This window comes from Enhydra lutris, unplaced genomic scaffold (genome assembly GCF_002288905.1).
Source record: "Enhydra lutris kenyoni isolate GAN:26980312 unplaced genomic scaffold, ASM228890v2 scaffoldscaffold51, whole genome shotgun sequence".
Lineage (NCBI taxonomy): Eukaryota > Metazoa > Chordata > Mammalia > Carnivora > Mustelidae > Enhydra > Enhydra lutris.
The window spans coordinates 9,699,855-9,724,467 of NW_019154135.1; the positions used below are offsets into that span (position 1 = coordinate 9,699,855).

The 24,613-nt window shown below is 53.3% G+C and overlaps 1 protein-coding gene across 2 annotated transcripts in view; it reads left to right on the forward strand.

The window, feature by feature from the left end:
* The window catches only part of LOC111157052 (growth factor receptor bound protein 10), a 170,519-nt gene that overhangs the window by 47,444 nt on the left and 98,462 nt on the right, over positions 1 to 24,613 (forward strand). For both annotated transcript variants that reach the window (XM_022518264.1, XM_022518265.1), the window contains one exon: positions 6,338 to 6,427. In XM_022518264.1, the coding sequence (XP_022373972.1) occupies positions 6,377 to 6,427 (51 nt within the window). In that variant the 5' untranslated portion in view covers positions 6,338 to 6,376. The remainder of the gene's footprint in view (positions 1 to 6,337; positions 6,428 to 24,613) is intronic.

Below are 24,613 nucleotides of genomic sequence, written 5' to 3' on the forward strand. Positions count from 1 at the left end.
TGACTTAAGTACATTCACAGTTTTGTGTAACCATCATGGCTATCTATTTCCAGAACTTTGTCCTCATCCCAAACAGAAGCTCTGTATCCATTGAACACACTTCCCTTCTCCCCAGCCCCTGCTAACTTCTACATCTTGTTTCTGTACTAGGTGCCTCATAGAAGGGAGGTCCTACAATGTTTGTGCTTTGGCAACCGACTTACCAAATGGCATAATGTCTTTAAGGTTCATCCATTTCGTAGTGTGCATCAAAATGATGTCCCTTTTCAAGGCTGAATAATATTCCTTTGCATGGATAGGCTACGTGTTGCATGTGCATTCATCTGTTAATGGACACTTAGGTCGTTTATGTACTTTGGCTATTGACCACAGTGCCACTGTGAACATGGGTGTACAAACATTTGTTTGAGTCCTTGTTCCCACTTCTTTTAGTGCTTAGAAATAGAATTTCTGGAACTTATGTTCATTCCATTTGATTTTTTGAGGAGTTTTTGTTTCATTTTCCATAGAGGACACACCATTTTATATTCTCATCAGTGGGGCAGAAGGGTTTCAGTTTCTCCACATCCCCACCAACACTTGTGATTTTGTGTGGCATCTCATGGTGGTTTGATTTGTGTTTCCCTAATTACTAGTGATGTGGAGCATCTTTTCATGGATTTATTGGTCGTTTATTGGTTTAACTTGGAGAAATGTCTAGTTATAGTCTTTTGGCCATTTATGAAATTGGTGGCTTGTTTTCTTATTGTTGACTTGTAGGTGTTCTTTATATATTCTGGATATTAATCCCTTATCAAATAAATGATTTGCAACTCTTTTGTCCTTCTCTGTGGGTTTTTTCACTCCCTCGATCATGTCCTCTGCACAAGTGTTTTTAATTTGGATGAAGCCCAGTTTGTCTCTTGTTGTTGTCTGTGCCTTTGGTGTCTTATCCTGGAAGTTGTTGTCAAATCCAACATCGTGGAAACTTTTCCGTAGGTTCATTAAGGGACCTAATTAGTTGATTAGTGTGAGTCAAAAGTTCAACCTCATCATTTTGGACGTGGCTATCCAATTTTCCCAAAACCATTTATTGAAAAGACTGTCCTTTCCCCATTGAATGGTCCCGGCAACTTTGTTGAAAATCAGCGAGCCATTATATATGATGGTTTGTTTCTGTGCCCTCTATTCAAGTCCATTAGTCTGTATGACTGTCCTTCTTCCATTTCCTGCTGTCCTTATCACTATAGCTTCGTAGTAGGTTTTGAAATCAGGAAATGTGAGTCCTCCAATCTTGTTCTTCTTTTTCAAGGGTTTTTTTGGCCATTTGGGGTCCTGTGAGAATCTCTATAGATTTTAGTAGGTTTTACTGATTTCTGCAACAATGCTGGAGGGAATTTGTGAGGGACTGCGATGAATCTCTAGATTGCTTTGAGTATTATCATCATCTGAACAATATTAAATGTTCTAAACCACAAACACAGGATGCTTATCTTATTTATATTATCTTATCTTCTTTATATTCCTACAGCAACATCTGTAGTTTTTCGTGTACAAATCTTTTGCTTCCTTAGTTGAATATATTCCTCGTTGTAATTCTTGATGCTGTTTTGAATAGAGTTTTCTTTTTTCCTTTTTTTAAAGATTTTATTTATTTATTTGACAGACAGAGATCACAAGTAGGCAGAGAGGCAGACAGAGAGCGAGAGGAGGAAGCAGGCTCCCTGCTGACCAGAGAGCCTGATACGGGGCTCGATCCCAGGACCCTGAGATCATGACCTGAGCCGAAGGCAGATGCTTAACCCACTGAGCCACCCAGACACCCCTTGGAGTTTTCTTAATCTCCTTTTCAGACTTTTTGTTAGAGTATGGAAATTCAAGAGATTTTAGTGTGTTGATCTTCTGTCCTGAAACTTTAATGGATTTATTAGCTTGAGATTGAGTGTGTGTCTTAGTAATCTTTAGAGTTTTCTGTAGATAAGATCATGTCATCTGTGAACAGAGATCGTGTTAGTTGCTTTCCAGTTTGGGTGTCTTTTATTTCTTTTTCTTGCTCTATTACTTTAGCTAGAACTTCAAATGCAATGTTGAGTAGAAGAGGTTAAAGCTGGCATCCTTGCCTTGTTTCTGGTCTTAGGGAAGAGCTTTCCATCTTTCACCATTAAATATGATGTTAGCTTTAGTTTTGAGACATTTTAGGAGAGACCAGAGTTACTCTGATCTTCTTAGTATATCTAACTATAGTTTTCCTGTTCCAAAGGGACTACTCAACAGGCTTATGGGATATGTATTTTTCTGGCTGAGAAACAATCTCACTTGGTAAATACTTTCAAAGGTCATATTAAGATGATAAAATGGGCATGTTTCTGTGATATTTTTGGCACTCCAACAGCCATTAAATTTGAACCTTCAGGGGGAAAGTAGTGTGTTTCCCTGTGTTGAACACATCCTAGAGTTCCGGAGGCATACGAGGCAGGGCAAGCAGCAGGCACAGAGTGAGCTAGAAGGAGTGTGGGAAGCAGTGGCAGAAGGAGGTGTGGGGCAATGTGTTAATATGGGTGCAGAGAGGGTCCTTAAACGGCCAGGAAGGCCCATCCTCTGTGGCAAGAAGGGGGAGCCAGGAGGATGGGAGCACCTCCCCCAGGCCTGCCAGGATGTGGGCAAAGGGGGAAAAAACAGCATCCCAGGAAAGTGAGGCTTCAGACTGAAGAGGTGGGAAGATGTGTTTACAGAAGGGCCCAGAGCTGGGAAGCTGTCTACGCAGAGCCATCAGACCCTCGCGGGCTTTGGGGAGGCCCACAGGAGACAGCACAGAATGGTCCTGGCAGCCAGCCGTGATTGGTTGGTGTGTGTATGTCAGAGTTCTCCAGAGAAACCGAACATATATGGGTCTGTACAGAAACTTACTTTAAGGAATTGGCTCGTGTGACTGTAGAGGCTGACAGATCTGGAGTTCGTGGGGCTGGCTGGCAGTTCGGGAACTCAGACAGGAGTTTGCTACGGTCTTGAGGTCAGATACCTTCTCGGGGTGACCTCAGTCTTTGCTCTTATGCCTTCAACACATTGCACAAGGCCCGTGCCCATTATGGAAGGTTTCCCTTTACTCAAGTCTGTGATTTCAGATGTTAACTGCGCCTACAGAGCACTTTTATTCATTTATTTATTTATGGTTTTTAAATTTATTTTAGAGAGAGAGAGAGAGTGTGCGAGTGTGCATGCATAGCGGGGAGGGGCAGAGGGAGAGAGAGTTTCAAGCAGACTCCGTGCTCAACGTGGAGCCCGATGTGGGGTTCGATCTCACCACCCTGAGATCTGGAACTGAAACCACGAGTCGGATGCTTAACCGACTGTGCCTCCCAGGTGCCCCGTGAAGGACTTTTAGAACAGCCTCTAGGTTGGTGTTGGATGAAATGGCTGAGCCTACAGCCTGGACACATGGAGCTCGCCACCGTGGGGGCGTGCTGGTGCACAGGGTTGGGAGCTGCTGGCCCTGCCGGAGGCTGGAGGGAGGTGACCCGCCACAGCTGTGCCCAGGCGGGGAGTGGAGTGCTCCCGCCATCTGGTTAGTGCTTCCATGGCTCTTGCCCTGTTCTTTCCATCCCAGCAGCCCCTTAGGGAAAGTTCTTCAGTTTCCGTCCAGGTGGCTTCAAGGATCCTACACACTTGCAGGAAACATAAGTGGTTGGTAGTAAATGTTACACGTTTAGGGTGCTTCTGTTCCTTTTAGTTAAAATGGCAATTTAGTGGTGTTCTAATACCTTGGGTCTGAATTCATTTTCTAGGACCACCAGAACCAAATAGTATGGACTGGGTGGCTCAAACAACAGAAATACATTTTCTCATGGCTCTGGAGACTGGAGTCTGAGACTGAGCTGTGGGCAGGGCTGTTCCCCCTCGAGGCCTCTGTCCTTGGTGATCAGACGTCTGTCTGCTCCCCGTATGTTCCCATGGTCATCCGTCTGCGTGTCTGTGTTCTGATCTCCTCTTACACCAGATCAGGGCCCACACTAATGCCTCACTGGAACCCAGTCACCCCTTAAAGACCTCCCACCTCCAAATTCAGCCACATTCTGCGTCCTGGGTGTTAGGGCTTCAACTTCTGATTTTGGGGGAGGACCCAGGTCAGCCCATTACTGGGTCTTACCTTGATTTCTGTGCTGTTTCAGCAGATGAAATCAATATCCTGACTTTTGTGCCCCATCTGATCTTAGGTTTCCCCTGGGAAACTTCTGTGAGTCTCTGATTTCTGAATTCTGAAGACTTCAAACTATCTGGAGGGAGCATTTCTGTGGGGGGTGGGTCATGGGGCCCCAATGCGCAGGTGCTGTTCCCTTCACAGCTGGGTGCTGCTCTCTGCACCCTGAATTCTGCACCGATCTGGAAGCTGCTGTTCTGCCTCGATGTTTGGCTCGTTCTTTCTGAGGGCTATTGTCCATGTTTCTGGGATTTCATTTGTGCGGGTTGAGTTTTCTGCTGTATTGATTTGATGTGACTGCCCCCGGCATCCAGTTTATCTTGTCCTAGGCCCCTTCCTGCCTGTACTGTTTCTTCCATTCTCCTTTTTAATTTCGTGGAGAGAAATGAGCCCCTTTCTAAGTTGTCCTTATGTTTTTCATAGTAAAGTGATTCCCGGGAGATGAGCCCTTCCACGCCCTGAGCATAGGAGCAGAAAGTGTTTGCTCAGCTCCGTTTCCTTGCTTCCTCATGGTAGGGGTTCTTGTTGCCTACCCGCTGCTGGGGACAGTATAGGAGAGGTTGGGGGTCCTGCTGACCATGGACCCTGGACGTGGTGGGGCGGCCGCCGTCCTGGAGTCATTTTGTTTTCTTCCTGCTCTAACGGGCTGTCACGGATGACCCCCCAGAGTCCCCTTTGTGAACGCTGCCCTGCTTGGATCCAGATGATGAGAGCCTGGTGAAGTGGGGGCAGCGTCCACTCTTGGCGTGGGCGTTGGGGCACAGTGAACGCACAGTTTACCTGGTGGGGAGCAAGACTGGGAAGGAGCATTTACAATTCTGTGTGGCCAATGAAAAGATGAATATAAGCCCAGTGTGGGGCCAGGAGCCCAGAAGGGACACGGACGGAGCCATCTTGGAGCAGCGATGATTGGCGAGAGGCAGTCTGGGGGGACTTCCTGGAGGAGGTGATTCCTGAGCTCAGTCCTGCAGGGTATAGTGCGTTTGCTGGTGGCGGAGCTGGAGCCGACAGTTGGAAGGACAGAGGCTCAAGAAAGCCTCTCGTGGCCCATAGTTATGAATTATTCAGGGTGTCTGGACCTTGGAGGAAGCAAGGGTGCAGGACGTGAACCTCTGGGAGTGATTATGATGGGGAGCGTTCGTTGCCTTTCCTGAAAATGTTTTCACGACTGATGACTCTGTTCCTGGAATCCACACCCCGCTCTCTGCTTGCTGCTGAGATTTTGAAGGAAAGATGGGTCTCCGAGACGCTCGCTTCGTGGAAGTTTGGCGGAGCGTTCCTTTTTTTGTCTGTGTGTTCAGAGGCACAGGGAAGACCCATCCCGAGTCCAGGCCAAGGCACCGGTCGCCCCTCACCCCTCGTCCCTCACCCCAGCTGCAGTCCTCTGCATCAGAAGGGAGGGGCCTGTGTCAGACTCAGCTGGGAAACTCATCTGCTTCATACGTGGCGAGCCTGGTGGTTTGCTCCGCAGTAGAGTAAAACAGCAAAAGTCAGGATCTCTGTTTCCTGCTTATCAGGAGCTCCCTGGAAGAGCCAGTATGGCTTTTCACGTAGCTGCTGGTATTTGCAGCTCATGTAGAGGGCGGGAAAGTCTCCCGGGTCTTCGCAAGTCCATTTCTGGGAATGTTCTTCTCAGGGGTTGTACTCACAGAACCGGGGCCTTCAGGGAGAGCGTAGAGCTGGCCGGGGGTCTTAGATGCCCCTGACAGTGGTCGATCTTGACCATGGCCAGGGGACCCAGTGTGCACACAGGCAGCCCCCCAAGGACCCCAGCAGCACATACCTGCCTCCCTTCCTCATCAGAATTGGGCTAAATCCATCATGGCCCAAGTATGATAAATCGTCAGGGTGTTAATATTTCTAACAAGGAAAGGAACCCAGGGGTCCCTGGGAGCTCCTGAGAAAGCATGCGGTCAGTGCCGTGGGCCAGGTCCCCTTCAGTGGTCTGGGGGCCCTGGGACTATGTGGGCAGTTCCCCAGGGCTCCGTAGCGGGCTCCTGTCTCAGAAGGCTGGCCGGTACCCCCGTGAGTGGAGATCCCAGCCGAGCACCTGACCGCGCGAGGGGTGTCCCAGCGGCAACCCCCTTAGCCGCGCCGTTCTTGGACAAGTTGGGAGGAATACATTTCTCTGCTTAGGCTTCTTACCGTCTGTCTCCATTGCAGGTGCTGCAGAGTGGTCAGCGTAACGGGAAGGAGGAGCCGATGGCTTTAGCCGGCTGCCCGGATTCCTTCTTGCACCATCCTTACTACCAGGTATGGGGGAGCGTGGGCGGCTGCCGCCTGCACGGGCAGTGGCTCAGGGCCACGGCGCAGACGGAGTTAGCAACCGCGACCCGCTCCGTCGCTGGCCGTGGCTGCACTGGGGCTGCTGGCACGTCCCCCAGAGGAGCACGTGTCTCCCGTGGTGCTGGGAGGCTTATCACCTGTCCTCTGTGTCCGTGGTACCCTCTCCTCGAGGAGCTTGTCATTGTTGTGCGGCTTTGCCTGTGACGCGCAGGATGGGGTGTTCAGGTGTGGTCGTCTGCTGGGCCCCAGAGCTCGGGTGGCAGGGGCCGTGGCGCCTTCGGGGACGTTCATGTGGGGGCACTGCATCCTGGGCAAGAAGTGGGGAGAGGGTGGGCTCTGGGCCCAGGCGCGGCCTGCCTTTCAGAGAGGGAGCCCCCTCCCCGCCCCGAGACTGGCTCCTTCCCGCCCCGTCCACCCAGTAGCATCCGGTGGGGTTTGGTGCAGGGCACGGCACGTTCAGACCCGGCCCTCCAGGTTCTCAGGCTGCCCGGTGGGTCTCCCCTGGACACTTCCTTCATCTTCTGAACCACGTTTGTGTTTGAACTTTTCCTTGACCGTGTGCAGGGACACATCTGAAGGAATGCGCTAGCCAGGCTTGGTCCGTCTTTTTTTTTCTTTTTTTAATTTATTCGAAAGGGAACGGGGGAGGGGCAGAGGGAGAGGGAGAAGCAGACTCCCCGCTGAGCAGGGACACCCCCCACCCCCGATCTTGACCTGAGCCAAAGGCTTCAACAGCTGAGCCCCCGGATGCCCCAAGCTTGTCCATCTTTATGAGTCTTCGAACACTTCACGTATCTGTACCATCTCTCTCTCGGCCTCAGTGTCTCCCCAGCAGGGCTCCCAAGGTTTGGAAGTCCTTCCATATGCTCTACCCTTGATCTGATGATGTTGTCTCCTCCCTTCATCTGTAAAGTCTCTCTTTGGTAATAGCGATGAGAATTTCCTTGTGTGCCACGGCTGCAGAGAGATTTCCTTTTCAATTTTTTTGGCATCAAAGTGATGTGGACCTTCAAAGAGAGGCCGAAGGTTAGGAATTATTCATTGTAGCCGCTGAATTTGAGACGAGACCGACGCCGGTCACCAACCAGAAAAGAGCGCCGGCACCCTAGCCGAAAGGCGGAGCGTGCTGGGGACAGCGGGTCTGTTCTGTGGGTGATTTTGTGCAAGGCCCTCTGCCTTCTGCAGGGCTGATTTCTTGTTCTTAGAGGGCCTCACCCTGTTGACGAAAGCTCTGTGCTGCACCCGTGGCTCGTTCTCCCATGGTCACTTAGCTTTGGCCAGGTGTCTGGGCCCAGACTGTGCCCATCGTCTATCCTGCTGCCCTACACTCCATACCATCACTCCCACATGGAGGGGATGGATCAGTGCACCACAAGGGATACCGTCCCCGGGGGAGTCTGTCTGAATGTTGGTGGAGAAGTGTCTTCGCCAGCTGGTTACAGAGTGGACCTGGAGAGCAGACCTGATGGGCAGCACCAAGTCCCTCTTGCAACCTCCCCGTGACCCCATCTTCAGTTTCCCGCAGGGCCACACAGAGATGGCAGAAGCGCCCGGCGAAGGTCGTGCCTCTGCCCCCGGACAACTGTTGGTCTTGGCTGACTCAGGTGCCGAAGGCCGCTCTGCAGGAGCCTGACGGTAGTCAGCCCGGCGAGCCTCCGTCGCCTGGAGGAAGTGCTCAGTCGTGCCGTTGGGTGGCGTTGGAGGGCATGGTCCTCCTCCCGTGAAGCCAAGCAGCTGGACTTGGCAGCTCACGTCCGCCGTTCCTGGAAAACCGGATGGCAGTTCCAGAATTTCCCAGAAAATGGGATCATTTACAGTGAGTTCCAGTCTCGAGCAATCTGCAATTATAGCGATTAGAGAAATCTCCCAAGTTCTAGAGAAGAATGTCTGAAGATCATCAGCGACGAATGGTTTTCTGATTCTAGCTGTTCACTTCGAGCTGGGGTGCGGATTCGTGACAGGGTTTGGTCAATCCATTGCTGAGCTATAGAGCTTTTTATGGACACGGAGGCACCCAAATTAGCATGGGCGTTAAATTATCCTGCTTTCCGCGGGTAAGGGACTATGTGGAATGGGCATGACGGGCCCCAGGGCTGGTGAGATGGCGGCAAACAGCTTCCCTTTGAAGACATAGCTTTTCCTTTAAAATATGATTATTATCATAGTTCTGTGGCCTTGGGGGGGGGTCTTGTAACAGTCCTGTGCCTCAGTTTCTCTTCTGGTAAGAAAGGGTTAATGGTGTCCCGGTTGTGTGGGGATCGGAGCAAATGCACAGAAATCGCCCGGCATGCGGGTGGCCGTTTCTTGGGCACCCAGCCCAGGGTACTTAAGTTTCATTCCTTGGTCATCAACTGGACCAGACACAGCATCAGAACTAGGGCGAGAGCTTTGCAAGAGGCAGGCAGATTCCCGGGGCTCATGAGTCCTCGTGGGGGAGGTGGACGTGGGATAGCTGGCAAATAAGATGATTGTGAATGAGGATAATAATTCGGAGGCAAATAAAACAGGCCAGTGGGAGAGAGAGGAGGTCAGGGAGGCCTCACCGGAGGAGGTGTTCAGAGCCGAGGTAGCACCCAGGCAGGACTGGGCAGGGCTCTCTCTGCAGAGGACAGAGGAGGAAAAGCCTGGCCTGGGGAGGCTGGGGCAGAGGTGAGACTTTAGTCAAGTAGGAATGGGAGTGGCTATAAATAGAGACCTGCAGCCCATTGTCTGCAATTTTAAAACCCCAGAAGGTCCAAACCAGGAAGAACTTTGATTTCTCACATCACAGCAGAACTTGACTTGACTCATCTCGAACCTGTGCCCTACAGGGGCCTCCCTGGACCCTGCGTTCTCTCCGTCCAATCCGAAAAGTCCTTAATTCCCACCTCCCTCTGGCTTCTGGGGTTTCGAGGAAGGGGTTACACACCTGTGAAGAGGTACATTTTATTTATTGGCTAAAAATGAAAGCGGCATTTATTATCCTTAAGAAAGGAATGCAAAAAAGTAGGAAGCGAGATAAGTTCAGGTAACACATGCGGATGGAACGTTGAATGGTGCTTTGGCAGTGAAATGCTCGAATGTAGACGTGATACAGGTTATCAAGCTTACTGTTGAATTTCCAAACACTGAGTATCGAGCTTTACTTTTCTGATTTTTATTCTTGATTTCTGAATCAAAAACACGTATATTTATGGGGCGCCTGGGTGGCTCAGTCTGTGAAACCTCAGCCCTCGGTTCAGGGCACGATCCCAGGGTCCTGAGCTCCAGTCCTGCGTTGGGCTCCCGGCTCAGTGGGAGGCCAGCTTCTCCCTCTGCTTCTGCTGATTGCCCTGCTTGTGTGCTCTCCTGCTGTCTCTCTGTCCAATAAATAAATAAATAAAATCTTCTAAAACAAAAAAACCCACCTATGCTTGTCTTGGAAGTCAGCATCTGAGAGATGGTCCCTGTGACATCCCCCGCTGGGGAGCTGTCCCTGGCTCCTTCTCTGCCCCCGGGGGAATTCCTCAGTTCTGTTCCAGCCCCCTTTGCTGCTTCTCTGGCTCCATTTCAGTCCCATAGTCCCAAGCCTTCAGGCCAGGAACCTTCCTCTCCAGCTTGGGGGCTGGCAGACAGCAGCCATGGGCCATCCAGCCCCCTGCCTGCTTTTATAAATGAAGGCTTATGGGACCTGGGCCATGCTCATTTGTTTACATCTCCGCAGTGACTGCTTTTGGGCTCAGCAGCCCAGTAGAGCAGTGTCTGGCCCTTTGCAAAGAAGCCGTTTGCCAACTGCTGTGTTAGGACACTGACTGCTCCAGTGAGTGCTGTGGGCGGACGGAGGCCAGAGTGGGCCTCCTTGTCACCTACTCGTGGTCAGGGCCATGGGGACAAGATCAGAGCCTGAGCATGGGCCCTTGCCTGCCAAGCACACACAGCTGGGGGGTTTCTGCCGGGCCTGCGGACCTCTAGGGACAACCAGATTCCTGCACCTTCTGGTGGTGTGGAGGAGCTGGGGGATGACATCAGTCCTGTAGTCTTGATTTGGGATCCGTCCCCAGAAATGAATTTCATTCCCAAAGCCCATCCCTGTTCTTTATCTTTTTAACCAGAGAGGGATCCTGTAGCCTCTTTGTTTTTATTCCTATGACCCTGTATCTTGGCAAAACATTGTTTATATTGGACTCCATTTTCTTCCAGAACTTTGTGGCTGGTGACTTTGGCTCATTGTGGCTCTCACAGGCGGGCTGGAAGGATGCAGAGATCATTCATTCCATCCCTTGTATTTGCTTCACGAGGCATCCCAGCTGATAGGACGTCTACCTAGAAGTGGTTTTGCAAATCATTTCAAGTTTCGATGCTGAACTTCCTAATAACCACTCTTTTACAGGAGTCTTGTGAGGGAGAAGAGGGAATTTGTACATGTAGAATGTACCCTACGCTAAATAAATTCCGTGTCCAGGTCTTCTCTTTACAACGTCACCGTGAGAAATGAGGTCCCCGGCGCTGTGCTCCACGCATCCAAGACGGACAGGAAACGAGCCATCGCTTTGATGTGACTATGTGAGCTGCTCTCTGATTTCTTTGAGTGTAGATCTTGTCTCTAGAAGTAGAGTTTTTAGGTGGTTTTGGGATACCTAGGTTAGTTGGAGACTGCAGTCTTCCCAAGTCTTTGAAACCACTGCAGGACCGTCACGTAAAAGTAGATGGCATTTGGTTTGGGAAAAACCATTTTCTCCGTGATCTGGTTCTCGCTCCTGGAACCTGAGGTGGTGAGCGGCCTGTCAGTACGCAGCGTGTGTGCTTAGACTTTCTGTAACTTACGGAAGCCACTGAAAACCTTTTCCTTTTCTTTTTTTTCTTTTTCTTTTTTTTTTTTTTTTAAGATTTATTTATGTATTTATTTGACAGAGATCACAAGTAGGCAGAGAGGCAGGCTGGGGGGAGGGAGGCAGGCTCCCTGCTAAGCAGAGAGCCCGATGCGGGGCTCGATCCCAGGACCCTGAGATCACGACCTGAGCCGAAGGCAGAGGCTTAACCCACTGAGCCACCCAGGTGCCCCGAAAACCTTTTTCTTTAACCGCTGGGAGTAGCGCGTGTCCTTTGTTCATGGACTTACCGTGTCGGGAACGACAGGCAGACTGTGGCTAGATCTCGGGACCCAGATGCCCACCCTGCTGTCAAAGACAGACAGACAGGTGCAAAACCAGCTGGGTGGGTCTGTGTCAGCGGTGTGCCTTGTGGGGAGCAGCGGGGACCCCGTGTCTTCCCCTGACATGTCGTGTGGGTATTCGGCCCAGAGCTTGTGACTCTGTGTGTGGTGCGTTGTGTGGTGTGTGGCAGGTTGTGGAGAGAACACTCAGCGCTTCTGTGCTCCCCGTCTTGGATCCTCCTGCCAGCCCTGGGACATGGGGCTGCCATGCTGTCCCCTTTCCAGATGACACTAAGGAAGGAGCAGAGAGGCTGTTGCCCCCTACTGAGGGACAGCCGTGTTCTTCCTGATGTTCATGGCTACGCGCGGCGCGTTCATGTCCCTGAGACCGAGGCGGGAGGGTATCGTCAGGGAGAGCGGGGTTCAGTTCTCCTCAGGGCTCCTGTGATGCGGTATTTCGTTGGTACCTTCCGAGCCTCAGTGTAATAACTACTTTTCCATTAAAGAGAAATGACCGGCTCTCGTCCTCAAGTTCATAAGATGATTGTATTTCAAAATGTCACAAGTAGGCAGTCTCTGAAAACCCATGAAATGCTGCAAATAAGTAAATAAATAGAAATTAAAAATGTTCAAGGATATATCTGGTTTTCGACTGGAAAGAGACGGGCGTGTTCTGGTCCGAATGCTCTTTTCGTCGCCTCCCCTCAGAGGACGTCACCGTCTCAGGCGTGCGCTTCACATCTTCGACTGCTTCTGGTTGTTCCAAGAAATAACAATTCTAAACTCATTCTGAAAAAACAGCTGTGTTTGATGAGTGCTTCCTGCGTGTTGTGAAGTCTCAGAGGTTGTCTTGTCGCCGGAAAGACCACAGCTGTCCGGCTGGTGTGTTGGTGCCGTGAGGAGGTGTGAGCCGGAGGCCGGCAGGGTGCAGGGAGGAGACAGGCAGGACTTCTTGGGAGGATGCTCTGGAGTGCACCAGGGTGACACGCGAGCCCTGGAGTCCCCCGTCTTTCCCTCCTAAGGCCCCTTCAGTAACAGAGCCCATGCGTGCCATGCTGCCCACTTGCCATGGCCCACATGCCTTCGGTCCTTGAGGGGCGTTTCGTTGTCCCGGTTTCTGGCACGTTTTCTTGTTTCCATCCTTGTGGTTTGTCTTTCCTTCTTAGACGAAGTCCTCATCACTCTAGGTGGGTCCGGCCAGTTGGGAGCTGGGGGGCTGGGGGGACTGCCCCCCTCTCAGCGCATGAGAGTCTCATCCATTATTGGAGGCAAGATGGGCTTTCGTGCGGGGAGAGGGTCTCTTCGGGCAGGCCTCCCTGTGTTCTGGGCGGCCTTGGGGAGCTGTGGTCCTGACCGGCCCAGGAGCAGTAGAGAGATTGAGAGAACCCATTTAGAAATTTTACAGTAATCTGAATGTTGAATTAGTGATAAAAACGTGGGTACGTGTTGTCTTTATTTTATGTCATGTTTTAGTACTTCCTTTTTATTATGTTTTATATAAAATACTCGTGCTGGACTGCCTGGTATCCGTACGGTCCGCAAACCGTGCCTTCTCCCACAGGGGGCTTGGGAAGTGCTGACTTAGGGTCCTCAGGGGGAAGGGGTCAAGGTCAGCCAGCCGGGGAGCACTGCTGTGTCGCAGACCAGCAGTAAATGGCTTGACAGGAGCACAAGCGGTTGCAACGGGTTTTTTATTCTTTGGTTTTGTTTTAATGGTGCATTTTGGGGGAATGAGGAACCTTAAAATTATCGCTTTTAATAAAGCCTGTGGAGTAGTGGAAGCGTGAGCTTTTCAGCTCTGTTTGATTTCCAGTTGGAGTGTTTGCTCTTGGCGAGCAGGGAAGGTTTAAATTCTGTTCGGGTGTTCCTGGATGGTGCTTCGCACCTCCCGAACCGCACAGCACCGTGCACAGATCCCTTGATCGCTGGCTGGTGGCGTTTCCCTCCCTCTGCTCCCCCTGCGCCCCATCCTGCAGCTGGCGGTGGACGGGCCGCACACCTGCTCTCGCCGCCCGGTTACTGGCCCAGCACCCGGGGCCCCTGACTCCTCGCAGCTGTGCCTTTGTCATCGTCAGCTGGCGGTCCCCGGCACGTGCCATATTCCTGCGTGTCTGAGGGACACCCTGCGAAGGTGGCTCCTGGGACCTTTCAAAGATTATTACTACATTTTATTAACTAGAAGGATACCAAAAAAAAAAACAAAAACAAAAAACCCGAAAACCTGGGGCGGGTGTATGAAGTTGCTGGTAATTGAAGATGAGCGTTATCCTCAGCCTCTGCGAACTTTTCCTATAATTGATCTTTAAAGAATAAATGCTTGGCAGATTTTCAGTGTCTCCTCTTACTGAGCTTTCTGTCCCTCTGGGCGTGGTCGGGGAGTTTTTCCGGGAGAGCGACGGGAAACCTGGCCCTCCGTCTCCCGCAGGTGGATTCCGCGCCTCAGCGGGCAGCTCCTGGAGGAGTTGCAGGGACTGGCTTTCCAGCCCCGCCCCAGCAGCAGGGGACAGGAGGGGCGGCGGGGTCTCCGCCAGCTGTCTCTGCGTTCCTGGGAGCCTGCTTCTGACAGAGGGGCTGGAACCGGATCGCTTAAAAAAAAAAAACAGAAGGTAAATCATCAAAGGTTTTTCTCATAGGAAAAACAAGACTTTTCGTCATTGGTAGAACATTCCAGAGTGGGATGAAAGTGCAGGAAGCTAGGTAGGATGTTTGTTTCCCAGGGAACGGGCTGGCGTCTGGTGTCACTATCCAGCTTTGTCACGATGTAGATGAAGATGCTGAAGTTGGGGCGGCCGCCTCCCCCAGCACCAAGGACCCCCCCACGGCCAGCACCCCCGCCGAGCCGCACCCGCTCCTTACCCTTCCTTTTCAGCGACCCTTCCCTCCTGTTCCATTTAAAGCGCAGCTTCCTCTGCCACTTAGCTGCTCTGTGCCTTCCCTTGATGATCCAGAGCCTCAGCCCCCCCATTATGAGCGAGTCAGTTGCACAGTGTGATTATGGCTTTACTACCTGTTTGGTCCAGATAAGCCGAGAGGGCAGGATCTGGACTTTAAGGGCTAACGTGCCAGCCATGGCGTGGGTGCTCGGCAGACGATTGCGGAGCAAGTGAGTCTCTTGGAAGGCTTCCTCCGTTCTTGGTGACCGAGCCGTCACACGCTAGAGTCTCTGAGGCTGGTCAGTTGCCCGGTGACTAGGCTGGTAAAGAGGTCAGTCCTCGATGAGTTTGAGAACACCGCCCGTGACCACAGACATCTTCGTTGGAGAAGCTTTCTTGGACCCGAGAGCAGTGTAAAGTGGTGTCTGCCTCCCCACCTTCCCCAGCTGAGTCCCAGCAGGGGTGTGTAGATCTTAGGCTCCTGGTGGACTGGGTGGGTGTTCACGTGCACACGCAACCTGCTTCTTACTGAGTGGATGCGTTTGCAGTCCGATTCCGTCTGCGGTCTTCTAAGGACGGGAGATCGGGTGGGGTGCGGATTGAGGGCGTGGTCTTGTGAGTCCCAGGCTTGACCCTCTCCTGTGTGTGGCCCGGGGCTGCGCCCCGTCCCCTGCCTGCCCTGCTCGCTGTGTGATGAGGACGCCACGTTCTCTGCTCAGCTGCTCTGAGCCCGTGCTCCAGGGCGAGACTTGGCTGCCTGAGCCCAGGACACCGCAGCGGCCGTGAGAGAAGTGTGTCGAAGTATATTTAGAAAGCCGAGTCATCAGGATGTGGGGGCAGAGCTGGAATGGGGAGCAGAAGAGTTTGAGGCTGACTCTTCTGTCTGGCTTGCACACCTGCCTGAGGGGCAGCGGCTGGCAGGCTGGCGGTCGCTGAAGTATTTCTGGGGACCGGTGTAATGCCAGCTTTTCAGATGACGGAGATTTCAGATGCAGTTAACCTGTCTTCTCATCACCCAAAACTAGCCTCTCCTCTGTCCATTCATTGCCCTCCGGGTCAGCCAGGTGTCTAGCCTTGGAGTAGGCCTGGAGAGTCCTTTTCCCGATGTTTCAGTCGCCGTTTCATGCAACACCGTTGCATGAACCTGTCCCATCTGCCAGCCTGGCACTTGGTCTGCTGGGCTGTGACATTTGTGCAGTCTGCACCCTGAGCGTAGGTCCCCTGTCTTGCTGGGCTTCCTAGGGCCTGGGGCTTCCCTGGAGTGGGAGGGGCCTGTTTTGTTCCCAGCAACTCCCTTCTGGACTGGTTTGGAACAGGGTCACGTTATGGCTCTGTCTGGGACCTTGTTACTGCCCCTCATGGCTCCAGGACTGGTGCCAGGGGTGGGGTTAGTGAGTTCATGGATCAGTGTTTTCAGTGGATCCAGGGATCCTGTTAGGCCAAGACCCGTGTTTTAGAGAAGGACGCCTTGGGTAGAGGTGCAAGCTCCATCAGACCTGTGTGCTGGCCCAGGAAGGGAGTCTCTCTGATCTGCTGATAAGGAGCAAGGAGCATGACCTAGCAGGGAGTTCTTGTGGAAAAGGCGGGGCTGTCCCTGTATCTGTAGATTATCTGTGTCCGTGTAGAGTTTAAATTAGTGGCCCTTGTGTTTCCACACACACACATGGATGCACATGTGCACACACATGCTCCTGTCTTCTCCTGAGCGCAACGCCGTTGGTCGCAGGCCTGGGAGCTCAAGTCTGCAGCCAACCTGTGCCTGAGGCTGGCCCCGCGTCCCTGCTGGTGGTAGAAGCTGGAGTGGCCTGTCACTCGCCACGCATTGTCACTTGTAACTGCTTTCCAGGGGTGTGGGGGTGAGTGCAACTCAGAAGGCACCCTGGAGACCCTCCTTGCTCCCCCTGCCTCCTTCCAACCCCCGAGCTGTAAGGGAGCCAGCGGCATCTGTCTCGGGGACGGGATCGGGGGCAACCCGGGTCTGCGGCTGGCGTCTGTCTTGGGGACGGGGAGGCAATCCGGGTCTGCGGCTGGCGTCTGTCTCGGGGACGGGGAGGCAACTCGGGTCTGCGGCTGGTGTTCCTATACCTTACGCGGTCTCCCCTGCAAACCCTTTGAAGTGGGTGCTGTTCCGGGTTTTCCTGTGAGGGCTGGGGCCCAGGGACTTGTTCAGGCCAGACAGGTAGGGGCGGGAGATCCTGGGTTCGCCTTTGCTCCACCTGGTCCCAAACCTGAGTCTCCTCCCCACCTAGACATGGGGCATGATTTGGGGGCCTTCCCCCCTTGCTTTCCTCTGGGTGCTTCATTTTGGAGAGTTTCTGTGTCTTTGTGTGGGTTCTACCTCCGGCCTCCTAGACCCCTGTGGTCAGGCTTCGGTGGCGGGGTGCGTCCTGGGCGAGGGAGAGCAGAGAGGGGTGTGGCGTGTCATCTGCGGCCAGGCCCGTCCTGGGCTGGGGTCTGGTGCCCGTCAGGATTGTGCTGGCTTTCCCCATCCTGGACAGGTGCGGCCTGGCTCTCCTGGCTGCTGGAACGTTCCGGCCTTCCCAGGGTCATCTTCAACGTTCGGAGGGCTGACGCCTCCTCCCCGGACGGACCTGGCTTCTTCACGCCTGCCGCTTTGAGGTTGGGTGTCAGAGGCAGCTGGGCGCTGTGATTTCGCTTCTCCTTTCTCTGTGTTGCTTTGACTCCCAGGGGGATTCCTAATGCGAACAGTTGGGTTTCTTTGAGGCCCTGGGTCCTTCTGGAGCTTGCCTTCTTCACCCGGCGTTCTGGGCCTGTTTGCTCTCACATCTGAGGCAAGACTTTGCAAGAGCTCCGTGTAGGAGCTTTTCCGCTGTGGCTTTAGGGGACCTTCGTTCTGCCCCATGTGAGTTCTGGGGGTCCTTCTGCCTGCTTCTTCCCGGTGGCTCTTGCCCTAGCCTCGATGGTTTCCATGCATGTGTGCCCGAGCCAGTGCTCGGCCGACAGCCTGCCCGGCACCCCACACAGGTCTCCCCGAAAGGACCCCCTTCCTCGTGCTGCAGATCACGGGCACTCTGGGCAGTGGGTTTGTCTCTCTCAGAGATAACCGTCCTGAGCTGCCTGCTGTCTGTGCACAAAAACCATTTCAGTGTTTCGCTCGTTTAAGGAGGGAGGGTCTGTTCGAACCTTCATACTCCATCTTGGTGGGCATGTGCTGTCCCGAATTCACTTTGGAGTCCAAAAGAAATACAGAGACCATGTGGTCCAGAGACCTCCCTTTATAGTATTTTTTTTTTTTAAGATTTTATATGTTTTACTTGTTAGAGGGAGAGAGAGCAAGCGAGAGCAGGGACGGCAGGCAGAGCGAAAAGCACGTTCCCCGCTGAGCACGGGGCTCGATCCCAGGACCTGGAGATCATGACCTGAGTCGAAGGCAGATGCGTGACGGACGGAGCCCACGGGGGCCCCGAGACCTCCCCTTGTAGAGCAGGGAGAAGGCACGGGTAGGGAGTTTATTTGCTCCGAATCACGGAGTTGACACAGTGGTGATTTATGAACATTTGGCTCACATCACAGTAAGGGTTTTCATTCATGAAGGATGCGATGACCTGCTTCTGGTGACCCACTCGGGGGTTGGACCCAGGGGTCCTGTGCGGGGACGCGCTGACCAAGTCCGGCAGGACCGGCGTCTCTGGGGCCGGAGGACCCAGTTCCTTGTGCTCTGGCGTCTCTGCTGCTTCTTCGGATGGTCTCGGACACTTGCTTTGCTTTGAGCCTCGTGAAAGATCTGCCTCCAGGGAGCACCCGCCTGACTCGTCGGCCACATCCTTCATCATGCTTCTGGAAGCTTCTTCCTGCCCCTCCCTGCTCTCCTACCCGCCCGCTGAAGACTATCACACCTGGCTCAGTTGTGGTGTGGGAACCTGGGTGGGAGGCAGGAGGGCCCGGCTGGAGCTCCAGGCCAGACCCAGCTTCCTCATTCCACCTCCAGATTCTTGGCCACGGGCTGCCGCTCACCCCTGGCCTTCTGGCCTCCACTTGCCAGAGGGACTGAGAAATGAGGGAGAGCCGCCTCCAAGAATTACATCACAGTAAACCCTGGGGCTTTTTCCTGGTCGGCCAGGACCAATGAGAACCCTTTCCAGATTTTGAAATGGGAGTTTTGAAAAGTTCGCAGAAGAGGTGCCTCTTGTTGTTCTGCTAACCACGGGCACGCGGTGTGGGTGTGCCGTGTGCTGGGGGGTGTGGGAGCTCTGCTGGGAACACAGCCCCATCTTGGTGCACCCTACGACCGCGCACCACCCGCTTTCCTGCCAGGGTTTGAGCGTGGATGTTCCACGGGGCAGTGTTGCCAGGACAATGCTGGAAGCTTCAAGCCAAGGAACTCGGGTTCGCGTGTCTGCACAGGTGTTATGCTCCCTGTTGGGGAGCGCGCAAGATTGTGACCCGCATTTCAGAGAAGGGAGCTCAGGCGCCGAGATGCTGAGGGATGTCGCCATGGTGAGGTCACCAGAACGTGGAGCCTGATGGCCCCAGTGTCCCGGCTGTGCTCGCATTTTGTTAATGAATGCTCTCTGCTCTGTCCTTTTTATTTGGGTCTCTGTGTAGCCAGCGGACTCCATTCCCTCTGCCTCCGGGAGGGGCTCAGCCGGGGGCCTGGTCCTTGAGTCTATGGGGAGCTCGGTACTGTGACCCCGGGACTAGGGGGGACCGGGGGCAGCTGGAGGAACGCCGGGCACCAGGCCCGTCTTCCAGAGCTTCGGGTTGTGGTTGGCCAGAGGTGGCCCAGGTGGGATCAGGACGCATTTCATTCCATTTGGAAGTCCGTGGTTCCTTAGATTGTTCTCATGGCATTTTAACTGAGCCTGGGGAGGTGCGTTGAGGGCTCTGATTGTCGGCCTTATTGATCACTGAGTAGCATAGAGATTTCCGTCCTGTCTCATTGGCCCGGGTAGACCTTAATCTCGGTGTGGGTGCTACTCGCTGACCGTTCTAAAAAATTCATGTTAGACGCACACATGCAGATGTCTTGGTCTCTGTTCATTTCCCTTTCCGTGAGGGTAGTGGTCCTAGAGAACAAAGCGAGTGGGCAGCGGAAGTTGGGGCTGGCCACCCAGCGATATGATGTTCTCGCTGTGCCATTTCTGCCACCTGGATGGGGGCCCAGCCGTCGGGCCTCCCTTAGTCACCGTGTAAATGGGCCAGAGGGGTCATGCCTCCCTGCAGGGAGTGGTTGGCTGGAGAAGGACAAAAGGGCAAGCCGTGGGCCTGGTGCAGACATGATTTCATGAAGGGGGGCCCTCAGTACTCCCACCCAGACCTGTCCTGCTCTTCTGCATTCAGGAACTTGAGGGTAATAGTGCAGGGCTGAGTGACCCAGTCTCGTCGATATTGGTGAGATGCCTGACTCCCCAACCTGGGCCAACAGTGTGTGCAGGTGAGAACCACCAACCCCTGTCCCAGGGGCCTCCATCCCAGAAAGCCCGAGGAAACCCGCAGCGGCCTTTGGCTTCCGCATCTTGACCGTTCTCTAGAGTTACGGACATCCCAGACCCGAATAGCCATGAAAAAAATGTAGGGGTCGGGGCATCTGGGTGGTTCAGTTGGTAAAATGTCTGACTCTTGAGCTCTGCTCAGGTCTCGATCTCAGGGTCATGAGTTCAAGCCCCGCGTTGGGCTCCATGCCCAGCGTAGAGCCTACTTAAAAAAAAACAAAAAACAAATTATAGCAGCATTTTAGTTTTGACAGAGGCTGTAGGTTATACTTAAAATCAGTAAGTTAGTGACTTAGGAAACCATCAGCTTCGTATGAAGAGCCAGTGTGGATGGTAGAATTAGTGCCGACGTGTGGGGCTGTCACCGCTCTGTGGAGCGTTGGGCCATTGTGTTTCTTATTGGTTAACATTTCATGGACTTGATGTTTCTGGCTCCCTCATCTGAGCCACGATCATTGTATTCCTAGAGCTCTGAGACACAGACCCCTTGTGAAAGTGTGGATGTCCCAACCCTGACCTTCGGTCCCGCCCCCGCTGGAGTGATCGTTGCCCACTCTGTCCCTGGGCCAGCCTCTCTGTGGTCTCCTTCCCCAGAGCAAAGCCTGGGCTTTGGGACTAGCTGTTTATAGCTGGTTTCCCCGTATGCAGGTCCAGAATCAAAGTCCTGGAGAGGCTAGAGGGCCGTGCATGTGCCAAGAGTGGATTTTTCCTTCAGGGGCTGCAGGGGAGGCAGTCAGGGTTCTGATCAAGGCCAGTCTGGGCAGAAGGCCTGCAAATGATGCCAGATTAGGGTCGGCTGGGGGGCTGAAGTCGCGTAGGATCCCCAGGCTGGCACAGGCAGAGCAGGGGAGAAGCAGGGAAAGGAAGGGCAGACCGTCTTCTCTTTCCATTGCCATGCCTGCCCTCCCCATGCAGCAGGGCGGTGAGGACATGCAGCCCGTGTTTTGGGGTTTGCGTGTCCTCTGGGGCAGACTGGAAAATCCTGCTGTGAACCCGTCTCCTGGTTCTGGGACCCGTGAAGGCTTTTGTGGGAGTATTTCCACTTGGACACTGAGTGGGGGCAGGGCCAAGAAGGTTGTGCCTTTGGGTTCTTGATGGAGCTCATTTTTTCCGTAAGCTACTTCTGTTCTCTGCCTAAACAGCTAGGGAGTGAGTCCACAGTTCCCAGGTTCCTTCGTGTGTACCTGGGGTCTACTCTCCCTGTGTTCTGCCGTGCCCGCCTGGGAGCTGATGGCTCTGACAGCTTCTCCTTTGGATGGAACAGGAACAGAAAACGGACAGGAAGTCAGGCGCGATGTTAACTGCACTTCCGTTCTGCAGTCATTCACGTACATCCGGTCTGCTGTGCTTTGTCCAGTCCTTGTCCTTGAGCTAAAAGTTGGTGGTGGTGGAGTCTCCGTAGAGGTAGAGGAGGGAGATGGAGCAGGTGGAAGGAGTCGGGGAGACACGGGCGGGGGGAGGTGACGGTAACAGCGGATTAGTAGGAATGCACGTGAAAATTACAGCTTGTTAATAACGTACACCGTGTGTCACACACACAATCACACGAAATCTTCCACACTGTCCCATGAGGTGACCCTTTCCCAAGGAGGGCTAGTGCCTATCCCAGCCCCCTGAGCTACTGATTTCTAGAAATCCTAGAGCCAGTGCTCTTACCTGCGAGGTGAGCTGACCTGCTGACCGGGGAATGCCAGATCAAAAGATGGGGAGAAAATTGACGTGGCAAAGGCACTTTATTTTGGGAAAACCATTTGTCAAGCTGAGCCGGCATGACGTTTCTCTGTAGGGCGATGGAAATGTTCTAAATTTAGATTGTGGTGATAGCTCTACAAATACTGTAATTATACTAACATTCGTTGGATGGTACACTTAGGGCAGGTGAAATTCATGTTAGGTAGCTGATAGATCTTAATGGAACTGCTTAAAAAGAAAGAAAGGAATGGTGGACTGCCCTTCCTTCCCCCTCACATTACTGAAATGGATGTGTCCGTGCCTGGCGTTGTAGAGTGGGTGAGCGAATTTAAAGCTAGGTGGTTCGTACACTACCTTTGCTCCTAATGTCAAGAACGCAGACACTTAGAGGTCGTTGCGAAGAAAGAAGTGTCTGAAGATGGTATACACGGGACGGTGTGGGTTTAGGTCTACGGCACTTGGGTGCAATGAGGTTTTTGCAAAAGTTTGGTGGTTTTCTAAACAGTGGCATTGTCCCTGCCACGCTTGGCGTCTTACCGTTTTGGAGAAGAGTTTTGGTTGCTCTGAGGAGTGGAGGTCCGGGTATTCTGTGTGACTCAGCGGCTCGGATCACTGCCATCCAAGTGGGAGGCGGTACCCTCACTCCTGGAGAGGGCGGCTGGCGTGGTGGGTAGTTACTAAAATCCTAGGAGGTTTTTTTTTTTTTTTTTTTTAAGATTTTATTTATTTATTTGACAGAGAGTAAGACAGCGAGAGAGGGAACACAAGCAAGGGGAGTGGAAGAGAGAGAAGCAGGCGTCCCACCGAACAGAGAGCCCGATGCAGGGCTCGATCCCAGGACCCCGGGATCATGACCTGAGCCGAAGGCAGACGCTTAATGACTAAGCTACCCAAGTGTCCCTAAACCTAGTAAGTTCTAATAAAAATGAGTAACTGTAGCTGGGAGGAGGCTGCACAGGAGATGTTTCCCACACACAGCTGTGTGTGTTTGGAAATCGTGGACGAAGACACACACACAGTTGACCCACTGGGCTTCGGACGGCAGGGAATTTGTGATAGAGACTGGAAGACGACACTTTCCCTGTTAGAACCGGGGACAGATGCTGGGCTCACGCCTTCTTCACTAGGGCGGGAAGCTCATCTCTTAGTAGATTTTGATTCTGACTTGTTCCACGATTTCAGCTGTGTTTTGCATCAGCCGACAAAAGCTATGCTGATCGTACTTTACCTACGGACCTTCACAAGCGTCAGCTCATTGTACATCGGAGCGGTTGTGCGTCACACCACTGGGTGACGGGCTGTAGGGTGCCGGAGGGGGGCCTGGAGGGAAAGCGAGATGCTGGACCCTGGACTGTAGGACCCGTGTCATTTCTGTTCTTTCCCTCCCCGACAGTGGGGTTAGCCAGGGCCGCTGCGGGAGAGGGTGTGGGGGTGCTGGGTGAGCCCCCTCTGGCTTAGTTTACAGCCTGAGGTGGGCGTCCCTGGACTGTCCCTGCCCCCCGCCCACAGTATTGTCACGCATTGTTGTTCCTGTGTGTGGGTTGGGGGGGTGGTTTATCTGCATGAAGAGTTCAGCTCGGAGGTTTTGATGGAACATTTTTGCCTGTTGCAGACGTGTGTGGAAGCCCCTCGTTCTGTTCTCCCTGGTGTTCCTCTTTGGTTTTCTCAGCAGAGTAATGAAGGGCTGTGCCGTTAGTCCCCTGAACACATTGTGCGCCGAATGGGAGCGAGGACACAGCCCCGACACCCGCCAGAGAGACGTGTCTCTTAGAGACCCCTTGTCCCTGCCGTTCGCGGCCTGGAACCTTATACCTGCTGGACAAGTGCTTTGTTTATGCCATTTTAATTTGGTCCTCCTGGCCAACGCATGAAGCCACCAGTTGGCCCCAGGGCACACGCCGATGCAGCCATCACACGACTCACCGACATGTGTGAGCCTGGGACTGGACCCAGAGCCTGGCCTTCTGCGTACACACTGCTTTGTTCCCAGCAGGCACCGCGCTGACTGTCCCACTCTGTCTCCTTGAAGTTCCCCACCTGCTCCCTGAGGCGCATGTCAGCCTGTGGGGTTTTTTTGTTTTGTTTTGTTTTAATTAACATATAATATGTTATTTGCCCCAGGGGTACAGGTCTGTGAATCGTCAGGATTACACAATTCACAGCACTCACCATAGCCCATACCCTCCCTAATGTCCATCACCCAGCCACCCCATCCCTACCCCCCACCCCCCAGCAACCTTCAGTTTGTTTCCTGAGATTAAGAGTCTCTTATGGTTTGTCTCCCTCCCAATCCCATCTTGTTTCATTTTTTCCTCTCCCTTCCCCTCACGACCCCGCCCCCACCCGCCCTGCCTCTCAAACTCTTCTTATCAGAGAGATCGTTGTCTTTCTCCATTTACTTCACTTAGCATAATGCCCTCTAGTTCCATCCACGTCACTGCAAATGGAAGATTTCAGGGGGGTTTTGCTGGCTGCATACTATTCCATTGTATGTGAATAGACCCTTCTGCAAAGAAGACATCCAAATGGGCTGAGTTTTTAGCCAGGAAATGGCTCAAGCCACCCCGTGAGCATTCTCCGTCTCGAGAGCGGGGTTCCCCGTGGGCGTCTTGTGCTATCTGGCAGGCAGCCTGGGCAGCGAGGTGTTCTCGGCCCCTTTGTTCTTCGTGCTGGGCCGCATGGCCTCGCTTCCAGCCGGCTTCCTCCCCTCACTGTGGGGGGCAGAGGCGTCCCTGCCCCGCGTCTGGGGCACACACTGAATTAAAGAGTGCCGCAGGAGGAGGGGTAAGAGGCCATATTCCTCTGGGCCATCAGAGAAGCCTCTGGGAGGAAACGGCTTCCTGGAGAGGCCTTGAGGATGAGGCCACGGTGTGTGTGGAGGGCAAGGCAGAGAACATTCCGGATGGTGAAGAATCGCTGGGGCGGAGTGGGATGGGGCGGCCTGCCTGCCACGAGCTGTGTGTCCCAGGGACGCCAGGCCGGGCGGGCGCCCCCTGGAATAGCCTGTGAAGTGAGTCACTGCGGG